At 40.5% G+C, this 14,063-nt stretch overlaps 1 protein-coding gene across 1 annotated transcript in view; it reads right to left on the minus strand.

Moving 5' to 3' along the window:
- Window positions 1-619: 619 nt before the first annotated feature.
- LOC132807713 (deleted in malignant brain tumors 1 protein-like) overlaps window positions 620-14,063 on the minus strand; it is a gene marked incomplete at its 3' end in the record, with an annotated part of 95,581 nt that continues 82,137 nt past the window's right edge. The window contains exons 10-13 of the mRNA XM_060821745.1: window positions 6,858-6,890; window positions 5,839-6,153; window positions 4,965-5,279; window positions 620-937 (exon numbers count right to left, since the gene is read on the minus strand). Coding sequence (XP_060677728.1) covers window positions 620-937; window positions 4,965-5,279; window positions 5,839-6,153; window positions 6,858-6,890 — 981 coding nt within the window. The remainder of the gene's footprint in view (window positions 938-4,964; window positions 5,280-5,838; window positions 6,154-6,857; window positions 6,891-14,063) is intronic.

A 14,063-nucleotide genomic window follows, 5' to 3' on the forward strand; every position in this document is an offset into this window, starting at 1 on the left:
TGCAAATGTTTCTTTAAATAGATATTACAAAAAGGAGTCGCTAAATTGAAAATGGGTACTTTTGGGGTTGAGAAGGGGTGTTTAGTCATGGAATGTATAACGAAATGGCGGAGGGATTGAGTTGGTATTTTGTCTCAGTTTTCACAGTGGATGACACAAATGACATGCCACTGAATGAGAAAGAGGCGAAGTTAGGAAACAAGTTAGGAAACAATCAGTACTACGTTAGAGATAGTGTTGAGGATGCGAAAGGATTTCAGGGTACAGAAGTCTCCTGGCCCTGATGGAGTGCATTCCAGTATACTAAAAGAGATATTGTGGATATAGCAAATACATTTATTGTAATTTGACAAAATTGAATGGGCTCTGGGGCGGTTACAGCAGATTGGAAAACAGTGAATGTGACGCCACTGTTTAAAAAGGGCGGGAGATGGAAGATGGGGAAACATAGACCGGTTAGCTGAACTTCTGTAGCATGGAATATGCTTGAGTTTATTTTCAAAGAAGAAATAGCAAGGCATCTAGATGAAAATTATCCCGTTGGTAGACGCAGCATTGAACCATGAAGACATTTGTTTTGATAGTTCTGAGCAAGTCTTTCTGTGTAGCGTCTTCTTACCTGAACAGAGGATGACTACGCCACTACTGTTGGTGACAGATGAATTCAATGGGCCTGAGATCCTACAATCCCGGAGCTGAGATTCCTGTCCATGACACTGGATATCATACACCCACGGACGGCTATCACTTTCCTCGTACTGTGAAGACTTATAAGTTTCTAAGGCATGACCGCATCCCAGCTGTGTGCAAACCACGTGGGAATCATTCAGATCCCAGAGGGTGTCCTCCACTCTGCCCCAGCTTCCATTGTAATAAACCTCAACTCGGCCATCACAGCGACTTCCCCCATTCACCAGTCTTGGCCACCAATTTTCATCTGCAACACGAAATGTATTCATGACAACGGTTAAACTGAATTGAAACGTTCAAGAATTAACAATCACAAGTAAATGTACCATTTAAAGAAAGAACTATTTTGTCATGGCTTATCCGATAGCTTTTCAGACAGTTTCATTTTTACCATCGCCTTTCTTTTCCAAACATTTGAGAGAGATATGGAGGAATACGTACTGTTGATATGGAGCAAGAGTGAAATGAAGTGAAGTGTAAACAGGCCACGATGGATTTTGGGAAGTGGGCTGATGGGAGCCTCGAAGTAGTGAATTGAAGTGCTTCCTGCCTACTCTCCATCCACCATTCCTAATTGATTAGGTATTGTCACAGGCAACTTTTGTGATGATTTTCCTCAATTCGGCCAAACTCACATTTGTTGACATGATTGTTCTGATGTAGCAAACTCCTGATCTGCTGCCAATATGTTCGGATATTTCTATCCAAAAGGAATTCCCTCAACGTAGCCTTACTGGAAACTGAGTGCATTCATTGTTTGCATTCCCACTCTGGCCAAATGTAAAAAAAATAAAACTATCCCCTTGCTCGCACATTTCAGTACAAGATATTAGACTTGGAAAGGTGTATCTGTAACGATTTGCTGGTAGTTTAATGGTGGTTCTTTCCAACATCTATTTCCATTTAAAACAAAATGAGGGTATAGAAAGACATAATTTCCCAATGATATGCTGACCAAATTGGAAAGGATTTCCCAATAACTTCCTTCGTCCTCAGTCAACTTCATGCGTACACGATGGCACAACAACATAGAACATACAACACTCAACTGAACAGCACAGTGCAGGACTTTCACTCCTCGATGTTGTGCCAGCCTTTTATCCTATTTTAAAATCAGACTACCCTTCATGCCCTTCAATGTACTAACTGCCATGTGCCTATCCAAGAGTCGCTTAAATATCCCCAATATATTTGACTGTAGTAGCACTGCCGGCAGTGTATTCCACGCATCCACCACTTCTGTGTAAAGAGCCGACTCTGACAACTCCACTAAACCTTTCTCCAATCACCTTAAACTTATGCTCCCTCGGAATAGGCATTCGTGCCATGGAGAAAGGTCTCTGGCTATCCACTCTATCTATGCCTTTCATCATCTTGTCCACCTCTATCAATTTCCATCTCATCCTTCTTGGCTTCCATGGGAAAAAGCCCTAGCCTCCTCAACCTTTCTTCGTAAGACATACTCTCTAGTACTAGCAACTTGCTTGTAAAACACCTCAGGACCTTCTCTAAAGCTTTAACATCTTTCTTATAATCGGCGACCAGAACTGAACACATTATTCCAAGTGTGGACTTGTCTTCTCTCCACACTCTACAATGGACAATGCAATGATATTTAACTAAAATGTGATAATGGAGAACGGTTCTGAATAAGGATTACTGGACTCGTAAAGTTGACTCTGATTTCTCTCAAGAGTTTTTTTCATCTTTCCCCGTGTTCATTTTGGAAGTGAAGCCTTTCAATTCACAAAAAAGAACTGAAGCATCACGGTGTGAGACATTGTAATGCATGAAACGAGCTGCACCTGAAAATGAATTTCCCTATTTCCTGCATTGTTCCGAATTAAGGAATTCTTTTCATGTTAACAATCAGTTTTGCAACATAATGCCACACTCCCGGTATCCATTTAATATTGGACATTTTTGGTTATTCTACCCGGCAATTACATCATCTGCAGAAATGCTCTTTTCCTTTTAGTTAGACAGTCGGGAGCATGAGAATGCATGTACCCCTTCAACAAATGAACATTGAATAAGGTCTTCGATGGGAGGGCGTGTTCTCTGTTTCATTTCACTCTCTGCCCCTGCTGTCTTCATCCATAAAGCCTAACTTGACCAAACATTGAAAAACTATAGTTGCCTCTTGACGAAAATGAGAATCCCATTCTGCACAAATTCTTTTGAAGGGAATTACAAAAAAAGCATTCTGAGAAAAATAAAAATTGACAGTCGCTATTTGAAAGGGAGATTGAATGTCCCAAACGCTTGTGACAAAAGAAGGTGGATTATAGATTTTTGAAATGTGAGAACTTTACTCAGTAGCAACTCCTCTAACAGAAAGCATGTCTTTTCTCTTTCAATCGATTGCTCCACCTAGTTAAATGCTAACATTTTTGAAAAGTATTAATGATGCATGCAGTTGATGCCTACAGACTTGTGACTTTTCCCATGCTCCCTGATCTGGGTTGATTTGATGGCTGCTCTCCCACGAGAGAAAGGAGACTGGTGATGATTTAACCTGATGACCTCCATTCGTCCGGTGAGAAGAGAGCTGATAAGGTTAGGAGCTCCATGGCAATTTCGGATTATGGGGGTAATGGAATAAAGCGGTTAGTATTGCCATGCATCACAACCCAGCTATTCGGACAACTGAGCAAACCGATCCACATCAGGGTTGCTGCAGTCCAGGCCAATCGATCTCCTTTCATCTTACCTCAGACTCCACTCATCTTCTTTCCCTAATCTTGTGCTCCTCTCTGCTTCATGTGTATGTTTTACACCTCAACCATTTAACTATATGTGAGAAAGTTGAATAACACAATTTGGCAATTGAATATCAGAAAGGAGAGATCATTAAAAGTCATGTGGCATAGTATGGAACGCAATTAGATGCTGTGGGTTTGTGTTTTTTGCAAGTTTGCATTAAGCAACAGGATGACAGTTAAAAACTAGCTCATAGTGGCAGATATCGAGAAGGTGAAACTACTAATTATGGCAGATACCAACTTTAGAAGGCCATACAGTGCACAGACAAGCAGCATATAAATCCTCTTGCAAAATATGTGAGGGGGTACGTTTAGGCAACTTGGAAGATGACGTGCAGCACATGCTTTCAGATTTTTACCTTTTTCATTATTCACTTATTGATGAAGTGCAGTTAAACAGATGAGCTGAGTGCTCCATGAGCTGTCACGCTGAATTTAACAGTATATGTGGCTGAGTAGCTAGGAATGCAACTTAAATTTAAGTTTGCAAATGGAGTGAATTGGAGACATTATGGTGATTGTTATCCAGTTGTCTTTCAGCCAATAGAAAAGCATTGCATTCCAGCAGGTACAACACATAATTTACAAAGGGTGGCTTGGTCCTTGAGGAGGTGAAGGCGAGCAATACTCAAATACATGTATGAACATGCTTCTACTTTTGACACGAATATATTGGACAGGTCGTAGATGGTCTTGAAATGAAGGCGATGTAACAAATGCAGGCAGATGGGAAGATGACTACTGGAAGAAGGCAGGTTGAAAAAATACTCCCGTTAGCTGGTCCTCAGAAAACTACTTGGCAAAAATGTTAAGGTTTGCGGGGAAAAGTGTCATGCACATTGGAATGACAGTAAATTAGACAGTGATAGTATAGACACTATTGTCAAACCCACAATGGCATGAAGGCAAGATAAACTCAAACAAACGTCAAAGATCAGGGAATCAGCTGGACCACCTTTGGCTCCCCTAACAAATCCAGAATAAGATGGTTAAATATATGAGAAAGTTGATAGATTTCAGATGGTAAGTCATTGTGAGCCAGAAATTCGTCCTGGTGTAATTGTCTAAAAAAATTGATGTACACTTATTTCAAACAGTTTAGATATAAAAAAGGCGTCCAAAAAATCTTTGCGGGTCAGGGACTCCTCAAGAAAATCTATTGGCTTGTCAGAAATCTAATTGTTTGATATTCATTGTATATATCTACATTGACCAGTGCTTAATGTTATCGTCAATGATCGTTTTTTAGACAATTAAAACAATAAAATATGGTGGTTGCAGACAGTTTGCAAACTCGCTGAAATCTCATCAATACAATTATAAAGATTTCGAAGCATCTTAATTCCCAATACTTGTGTGCTTATTTTACCACATTACAATTCGTGCATGGCAGTACGGGAAGCCAGGAGGATTAGTTTAGATTTGACACTTTTAGAGCAATGCCGCCAATGCCAGCACCACCACTTTAACAAACATTAATCTTTTTTTTCTCATTACATCCATACTCACCAGAACATTTCAGGGTAACGTTGTTGTGTTCTCTGCAATCCTGGTGAGTGTCTGAAGACCGAGGGCACTTTTTCAGCTGAGTCTCATTGCCCATACATTTAAAAACCTCAGAACCCATGAGCACGGTACTGCCTCCAGAATGAGCAGAGCTTGAAATAGACACGGCCACTCCACAATCAAGCTGCGCACAGACCACATTGGCGGTTTTCAAATCCCAGTCAAGACCACACATTGTTTTCCATGTGTCAACAAACTGGACCTCCAGTCTCCCGAAACATTGAGAACTTCCTTGGACCAACCTCGGATTGAAGTGGCCTGAATAGAAAAGCATTGAATCAGAAAAACGTTCAAACAATACGAACTCAGATTATTGAATGATGAACATTCATTTGATTAATAGCAGATCTGGCACAGTCGGATAAAAGTTGTTCCATCAATCTGTGTGGCTTTGTCGCCCTGTCGACCCCATTCATGTTCATTCCCCAGAATCCTGACCCTCAGCTGTTTGAGTTAACGTGACTTCCAGTCAGTAAATAAACGATACAAAGTGATTGTGCCATCCAACACAATGTTGAATATCATTAAACATTGATTTGTAATTCTGATAGTTCCAGCGGTGCAGCTCTCTCAATGTGGCTTTAAGTGACATCACAATGGACACCTGTCCTGCCCCTTCACCGGAGTGGAAACGGTAACAGGTACTTACCTCTCCCATTACCTTCAAGTATTCAATAGTTTAAGTAACGATAACGAATAAATCAGTGATTCTGTCATTTTGATGTTAATATGTATTGGACAGTTATCATACCCTTTTCTGTTTGCACACAGCCCCGGAATTTGATAATACCACGCAGAAACGACAGCAGGTTTTTACCTGAACAGATGACGCCAGCATCATTGTGGTGTGACCAGAGGTGGTGATCCCATTCCTCTGATTGACACTCCTTCAGAGCGCGCTCGGTCCCGTTGCACTCCACATCCGAGGTCACAATGGGTCCGGATCCTTGTCCAAAGTGAGCCCCGCCCGGGGCAGAGATCACGGTGCCACAGTCCAGCTCCCGACACACAACTGCAGCATCTGGCAGGTCCCATTCATCACCATACACCGTTCCCCACTGCCCCTTGTAGTGAATCTCCCCTTGGCCAGCGCAAGGACTGCCCCCATTCTCAAGTCTGAGCCTCACCATCTCTGGAAAATATCGAAATGTTAATCATAGTGAGCAATGCGCAATTGTGTAAGCTCTATATTGCAGCCAGTATTCCACGCGCACAATGCAATGGGAGTGAGGTCAGGGCAAAAATACACACTGTCGCAATATAACTTAGGATGTGTATTGTAGATGGTGAAAGGCAAAGATCACTTTTTTTAAAAAATGCTCACTCACGAAGTGGATCAGGCAAATGTTTCCATGAGAAGGTTCGTCTTATTCATTCATGGGATGTGGGCGCGCTGAATGGCGAATAACCACAACTGATCCACCCTGAGAATATCTGAAACTGAAACGTACTTCCGTCTCTCACAGGCCGAAATATTGTGGGATGTATGGTCATGTGAGAATGATGTCACTGCGCAATAGCGAGTGAAATCGTTTCTATACATTGCCGACTGCAGCACTGTGTGTGCAGATGAATTATCATAGTACCTCCATGTATTGTCTTTCTGTCTGAGAATGGCAGTGTGCATTGGAACCGCTTCCTTTATACCCTCCTACCCCCAGGAATCCTAAAATGAGAGACCTTAAGAAGTAATGCAACCACCACCCTTTCTGTTATGAACAGACAACTGATTAACGAGTGAGCATTAACAGATGCTGTTATCACCACCACTTTGTATTTGAGCAGAAACATCAGAATATAGGAATTCAAATCCCTGGAAAAAAAACATGCAATTACCTGCACTGTTGGCCTGGGTATCGACGAGACTGCCTGAAATAGAGAGATGGGAATTAAAGTGTTAACAATCAACGCAATGACGAAGAATAAACAAAACAGATGCAACAGCTGCAGACAATAATTATCATTTCTTTGCGAAATAAAGTTGTTCAAGTGAGTATGATTCGCACATGGAATGAGTTGCTGGTGGAAATGGTTGTGACAGATATGTAAATAACATTTTAAAGGCATTTGGAGAAATGTTTGAATAGAAAAGGTTTAGAAGGACATGGGCAGCGTGTAGGGAAATGGAGTGAGCGTGGGCAGACATTTTGGTCGGCATGGAACATATTATTCGGAAGGGTCTGTCTTCGTGATATGACTCTATAAGTGTATGATAGTTGGAAATTTAACATCCTCTTTTCATGCAATACCGACAACACAGGTAATATGTTTACGGCAGGGATCAAATATTGTCATTTTTCTTCTAAATTTACCTGAATTGTTTCCACACAGAGAGGCACACTGCCAACCCACTGACTTTTCTGTTTGTTAGTGCACTGCCGACTTACTCAACATCGTGATGATCCACGTAGATAGCAGTAATGCTCTCCAGTTACCAAAGCAAGGTCCCCCCTTCCAAAGATTTCAGGAGTTTAGATATTAATTCGATTAGCATTGCTGAAATAAACCTTGACTAACAATGCTTAGTCAGCAACTAAGTGCCGAAAGCATGTCCTTTTTTTGAAGTGCTGTATTTGCCATCTTTAAAATTCGGCTTTATCCTCTTCCCCTATTTACATGGCGGCAACATCACGAGATTAAGTCATCGACAATATCCAGCAGGAAATCTACTTTCCACCAATTCCAGAACATAAGGCTTTATGATGGATCGAAATAAACAGTTGAATATATAACTGGCTACAAACCACTTCTCAGAACAAAAGAAGGAGATCATGCGCTCCAGGTGTCGTTGGGAACCTCTTTGTGCTAACTGCTGAATTTGTTCCATTACCTTTCCTTATTACCCAAAAATTGTCGTTGTCAATATCTTTTACCCACGGGCTTCTGCACTGGGGACAGGATGGTGAGGAACATGTATTGGACTTTTTTGGAGAAAATGATTAGGAGTTTACTGAACTTGCCTGTTAATGATGTTCATTAATGATATATTTTGTTCATCTCCCAAGCTGAAAAAGGAAATCAAACGTTTGTCCAATTTTAATGAAGTTAAAATTTCTTATTTTACACATGGTCTTCTGCAGTGGGGACAGGATGGTGATGAACAGTATTGTACTTTTCTTAAGAAAATGATCAGGAGTTTACTGAACTTGCCCCGTTAATGATGTTCATTAATTATATATTTTGTTCCTCTCCCAAGCTGAAAAATGAATTCAAACCTATGTCCAATTTTAGTTAATGTAGAATTTCTTCCAAAGTAAGACAACTTTTGTTGATTTTTAGTTTCCTGCGAATTCTTTACCTTGCAACTTTTGAAAATTCTAAACAGCTCAAATTCTTTGCTTTGGTTCTCGGGATAATTTCATTTCTACTTTCAGGCAATCGGACAACACCGGCCATCTGTCAATATGTTAACAGATGGTAACTCACTCTGATTGATTGAATCCCTGCTACACAACGTCTCCTATCCCTTGCATTCACCGATGTAACTGATCGTTTTACCTCCTTAAGATGCGTGTGCAATATTGCTACAATTTAATGTTCAATCTTTGTTGCTTCAATTTTTTGTATCGTACTCAGTGGGAGAAAACGAACATCAAAAATCGAAAACAGTACATTGCAGCCTGATGCATTTACTGGGATATTGCCCTCATTTATCCAATAAAACCCTACAGCTTTGCCCTTTCTGAACCTGTACTTCATCATACTTACTTGAACCACTCATCATATCACCTGTTCTGTCCCATTTGCGTTTCTATAATTGATATATTAGTGAGAAATTGAATCTATTACTTTGTACAGTGTTATATACATGTCAATATACTCGAACATTCAAGAGCTCTGTTGGTCTCGTAGAACGAAGGAGATATATACAACTCTGAAAATCTTTCGAAGCACTGCATAAGGGTGTACAAGATAGGCTGTTACATTTAATGCGATATATTAGACATTTGATGTTCCTCACTAACCGGACAGTTTTGGAAAACAACAAATCCACGTCAGACCAGTGGCATCATAATGAACACCCGAGCTGATGGGAGAACTGATGCAAACCCAGGCTGCAGAAGCACCAGTGTTTGCGATTTGAGACAGTGTGTAATTATGGAATAATCTTGGTTGATTTGTAACTGCTGTGGCCATTTGAACTAGTTTTGCAAAATTTAATATCTACGCTATATTTCTCTTGCAACAGTGTGGAAGACATAATTTGCAATGTGGAATAAGGTGACAGTCAATGCAATGACAGTGTACTGCACATTTCACTCCGATATAAGAGCACATAAATCTAAGAAAACGAAGTAGGACTATGTATCTTGCCACCTCAATCCTGCTCCACTTTCAATGCGATCATTGCTGATCTTTTCTTGGATTCAGTTACACTGTCCCGACTTTTCAACACAGCCATTAATTCCTATTCTTTGCAAAACTTCATCTATCTTTGATGTAACCACATCCTACAATTCTGAGACAACTGTTTCACGGTGCAGGGAATTCCACAGAATCGCAATATAACGGTTCTGGTACTTTCCATTCCCAACCACCCACCCCCCCACGCCCTACACCCCAGTGGGAACAACCTCCATATTTCAGTCATATCTATTCCCTTTGCAATTTTATGTTTTTCTATAAGACTCCCTCCTAATTCTTCTAAATTCCATGAAGTGCAATTCTGATCGTCTCAATCGCTCCTCATAAGTGAACCCACTCATCTCCGGAATCAATGCTGTGAACACTCTCTGCTCCTTCCCCAGTGCTAGTACACTATTTCACCAACACAGATTGCTAACTACTGCAAGCAGAAACACGATATCTAGCGAGATAGCAAGTTGATTTCCAGTCTGTTGCAACTACACACGACGGACATGAACATCGTTTTGTAACTTGTTTTTAGCATTTATTTAGATTTCAAAAAATAATCTCAAGTTGACTGAAATATCGTAATTCAATTAATTGTAAAACGAGGTGGGATATCCAAAGGAATAAAAGTATTGACACCAACAAAAATGGGGAATAGTTGTGATTTTTGAATGAGAATTGACAGCGAACGTATATTAATCACTAAACTTAGAAACTAAGCAAAATGTTCAACTCCCATTTGATATGATTTCGCTCGTTGATGGCATAAAAGAATCGATTAGATTTTGCCTTATACCCGAGTGGTGGAATGAAGTTGAAAATAAAGAATTCAAGTCTCAGTGAAGGAGAAAATGTATCATTGAAAAATGTTGCCTGAAAGTAATTCTCCCAATTATTTGTTCTTGACAAATAAAGAATTGTAAAAATAACAACAGTGGATTAAGAAGTCAGATATTCATTACTTTGGTAAGAGGTGAATTTTGAACTGGTTTATGTAAGTTGAACCGGTCATATTCCATGTGTTTCCCTCATTGTTCAATAAACAAGCTAGAATTGTGAAAGAATGATCGCACCTTACATTGCTGCAATAAAGTACACCATACTTTGAAAGGCTGGTGGCACCCGTCGCAAATTAACTATATGTACAAACTTTAGATTATCTTAACAACTTAAAGCATTCATCACCAACGTTCTGTTTTGAACTGACACCATCAAAGTTAACTCCAACAATTCAACTAAGCTCCTTCACACAATCTAACAAAACTGCTGGCTCACCATCTAAACAGCCACACAGAAAATTGCAGTACCGGACTTATAGGTCCCCATCCTGATTGAATGACACCGTTGTTTCCTGACTAATGCTTGATGAAGATTCTGTAATCCTCGTCTTCATGTATTTTGAAGAACCTATCCTCAATGGATCAAGTGGATCATGAACTTAGATCAACACCGCAAGGTTGGATTTTCAGTCATGCTGGCCGAGCCATGTTTTTGTAAAAAAACATAGAAAAAAGCGTCATAAGTTTAATTTCCTAAGTTTAATCGTCCCCGAACACATTCATCACTCAAGAACAAATTAGGCAAAAGGTTCATTGAATGCAGGGCACATGATTTCAAGTAACATAGGTCTGCAAATACTATCACACCATGGTTATGCAGAGTATTGGAATATTCTGAGAGAATTGTCCATGTGTGCATGAGTTTAATCAACAGTAGACAGAGCATTGATGGTTGTTTTACTGACACAGAGTTCACTATTATCACAGAATCCAGTGCACACAAATGTAACAGAGAACCGTTCCAGCTGTTCAGATTTTCTTGAGAAGACTGAAAGTTGCTTCTTTCTTTGCTTGCCTGAAGTGATAGCACTGGGAACAAGAAAAGTCAAAGATAGACAAGATGCGTAAATTGCCTCGATACTTCTGTTCAGATCTTCTCTAAAACTAAGTTTGGCACAGCTCACACCAGAAGATGTGGCAACGTGTTTAAAATAAATTAAAATCTAAGCAAATCTCACTGCCAGCAAAACAATGTTATGCTCAACCTTGCCTTAATATGCAGCAGTCTTACCCCTGAGAGAGAAAGCGAATTGGTCAAACACGGAGAAAGATGCAGTGGTTTCTGTCGTGTTTCATCTCAAGCAGCTCGGGACTTAGGGCTCAGTGCTCTCCGGTCGGTTCCCCGTCACACAGATCGAGACAAACATTGACTGAACCTGGAGCACCACCAACTCGCTGAAAATTGCACTTTGGTTTCCACGATAGTTTGTGGTCTTCCAGATCAAACATTTGGCCCCGACTGAGTGTTTCAGATTGACACTTTCCAAGGTCCAGTGCTACGTGCTGAGGGATGCATTAAATCTGCTGGCAGCTGCCGACAAGGCACAATGGATAGGCAACTGTCTGAGGTGTTCCTGATGAATGTAAATTTCTGGTCCATTCAGTTTACGGACCATTGCGATGCTTCAAATACATATAAATACAGTCAAGTCCAAGTAAGAGATGCTTTTCGTGTCTTTGTTGAATAGAGTCAAACTCCAATGTTTGTTTTTTCAGTAATACAGTATACAATTAGGAGCAAGTCAGGACTGCAGATGTTGGAGAGCAGAGTTGTAAAGGGTGGTGCTGGAAAAGCACAGCGAAACAAGCAGCGTCGGAGGAGCAGGACAGTCGACGTTTGGAAAATGAGATTTTTTCCTGATGAAGAGTTTATGGTAGAACCGTCGACTATCTTGCTCCTCAAATGCTGCCTGACCTGATGTGCTTTTCCAGCACCACACCTTTTGACTACTGTACAGAAGTGACCCGTTCCAAATCTAGGGACTAGGGACTAGGCATGCATGCACAGCTATACTATGAACAAAGATTTCTTTAAAAAATCATTAGGTAAAGACTGAACTTTAACCACTGTCTGGTACAGAAAGAAGAGCTATTGATATTGAACTGGGCAGTGACAATCATTCGATCAAATTCAGTGAATAAGAAAACTGGCTGAAAAAAGAACATCAAGGAACAGTGGATGCTGGAAATCAGAAACAAATGAGAAATTTCTGGAATACCTTCGCAGATCTCGCAACATTTGTTGACAGAAAGCAGTGTTATAGTTTTGTGTGAAGTGACCCTTCAATTATTCGCAGATGAACAGCTAACTGGGTCCTTTATCACAGCAATTATTCCAACAGTTCTCTCGGAACAAATCGCCTGCCATGATTCCAAAATTACAGGAGTGTCTCACCAACAAAATGTATCAAAGCTCCTTTGTTTCACTGAGCATGTGAACGGAGCTGTATAAATGCATCACTATCGAGAAAGTATTGGAATGTAAAGTGAAGAAATACTGACTAAAATCAGTGGCATATCAAGTTTCTAGAAATTCAAAATACATAGCTTCTATTTTACATTCTCCCAAATATTGACTAATAAATTAGTTAGATAGCGTTCAGCAGTTTTCCCGGCTACACACAATGTTAAACCAGAGACAGACATGGTTTCCAAACACACTCGAATTGTGTGAGTAGGTCTTCAACTCTGTCAGCTGTACAGAAGCTACGAATACATGCAACGATTGGAAGTTTAAGGGAGGAGGGGAGGGTGGAGGTTGGGGATCTCTGACACCACAGGAACAGTCATAGAGAAATGAAGACAAAATACTTTTTATTCTATATAATGTCCATATTCTATCTCTCGCAGGCTGACCATTATATTATTGTTGCCACATATATGTCACTAATTATTGGCCCATGAATGGGTAAGAGAATGTATTCAGTAAACCATAACTCACAGTTCAATAGCTGCAGAAGAAGTAAGTTCAGGAGGGTTACAAACATCGTCCCAGCTGGTGGTACCAGATCAAATCTGAACATTAGCTGAGTGCTGTTTCACAGATACTGAGCAGCAGTTAATGTATCAATTAACTCCTCGATTTCTGTCAGTGTTAGTTCCTTCACACGGCTGGTACAGAGGCCCGTGTTTCTTTCCAACAACCAATAGATTGTGATGTGTGCGGACTGTGAACTGAGCACTGCCTTCTACACCAATGAGAAATGATGTGACCATTAATGGGCACAAAGACACCGGTTTCCAAAGTGCAGCTCATCTTGAGAGATCAATGACGTTAAAGATTTTGACTGGAAGCGAGTCCTCACACCAGAATCCATATCATATAATCACACTACCATAGGAGGTTAGTGGTTGCGGATTCATTGAAGACGCTGTGCATCTCAACATCTCCTCGAGCAGCTGCAGGAACAGCTCAATTTCCACTTCTGCACTGTACACTCATCAGGATTCAAAATGGACTCCAACAACTTCAGAGCAAAAAATCTATCCTTTCTCTGGATTACAAGTCACCCCTTTCCTCCTTTGTCTATCCGTCTCCTGTCAGCATTGGTCTCAGCAGAGCTGAGCAACATTCACCTCGTCGCCCCCAATCAACAGAACCTATTCTGAGACTTAATTCTACCCTTTCCTATAATTAGAGGCCTGTTGTCTTATTCTCTGAGCACTCTGATCATCTTTTCCTGTCTCTCCTCCTCACCCTCTGTCCTCAGTGTGGAAAACTGTCATTCTCCGGTACAGTCACATTGTATTCAAAATATTACCTCGCGTTTTGGGCCCACTGATGCTGTCCGACTTAACATCTTCTTCAAATATTTGCCTTTGTTTTTAGTTCCACTTTTCCATGATATAA

Source organism: Hemiscyllium ocellatum (assembly GCF_020745735.1).
Source record: "Hemiscyllium ocellatum isolate sHemOce1 chromosome 27 unlocalized genomic scaffold, sHemOce1.pat.X.cur. SUPER_27_unloc_2, whole genome shotgun sequence".
Taxonomy (NCBI): domain Eukaryota; kingdom Metazoa; phylum Chordata; class Chondrichthyes; order Orectolobiformes; family Hemiscylliidae; genus Hemiscyllium; species Hemiscyllium ocellatum.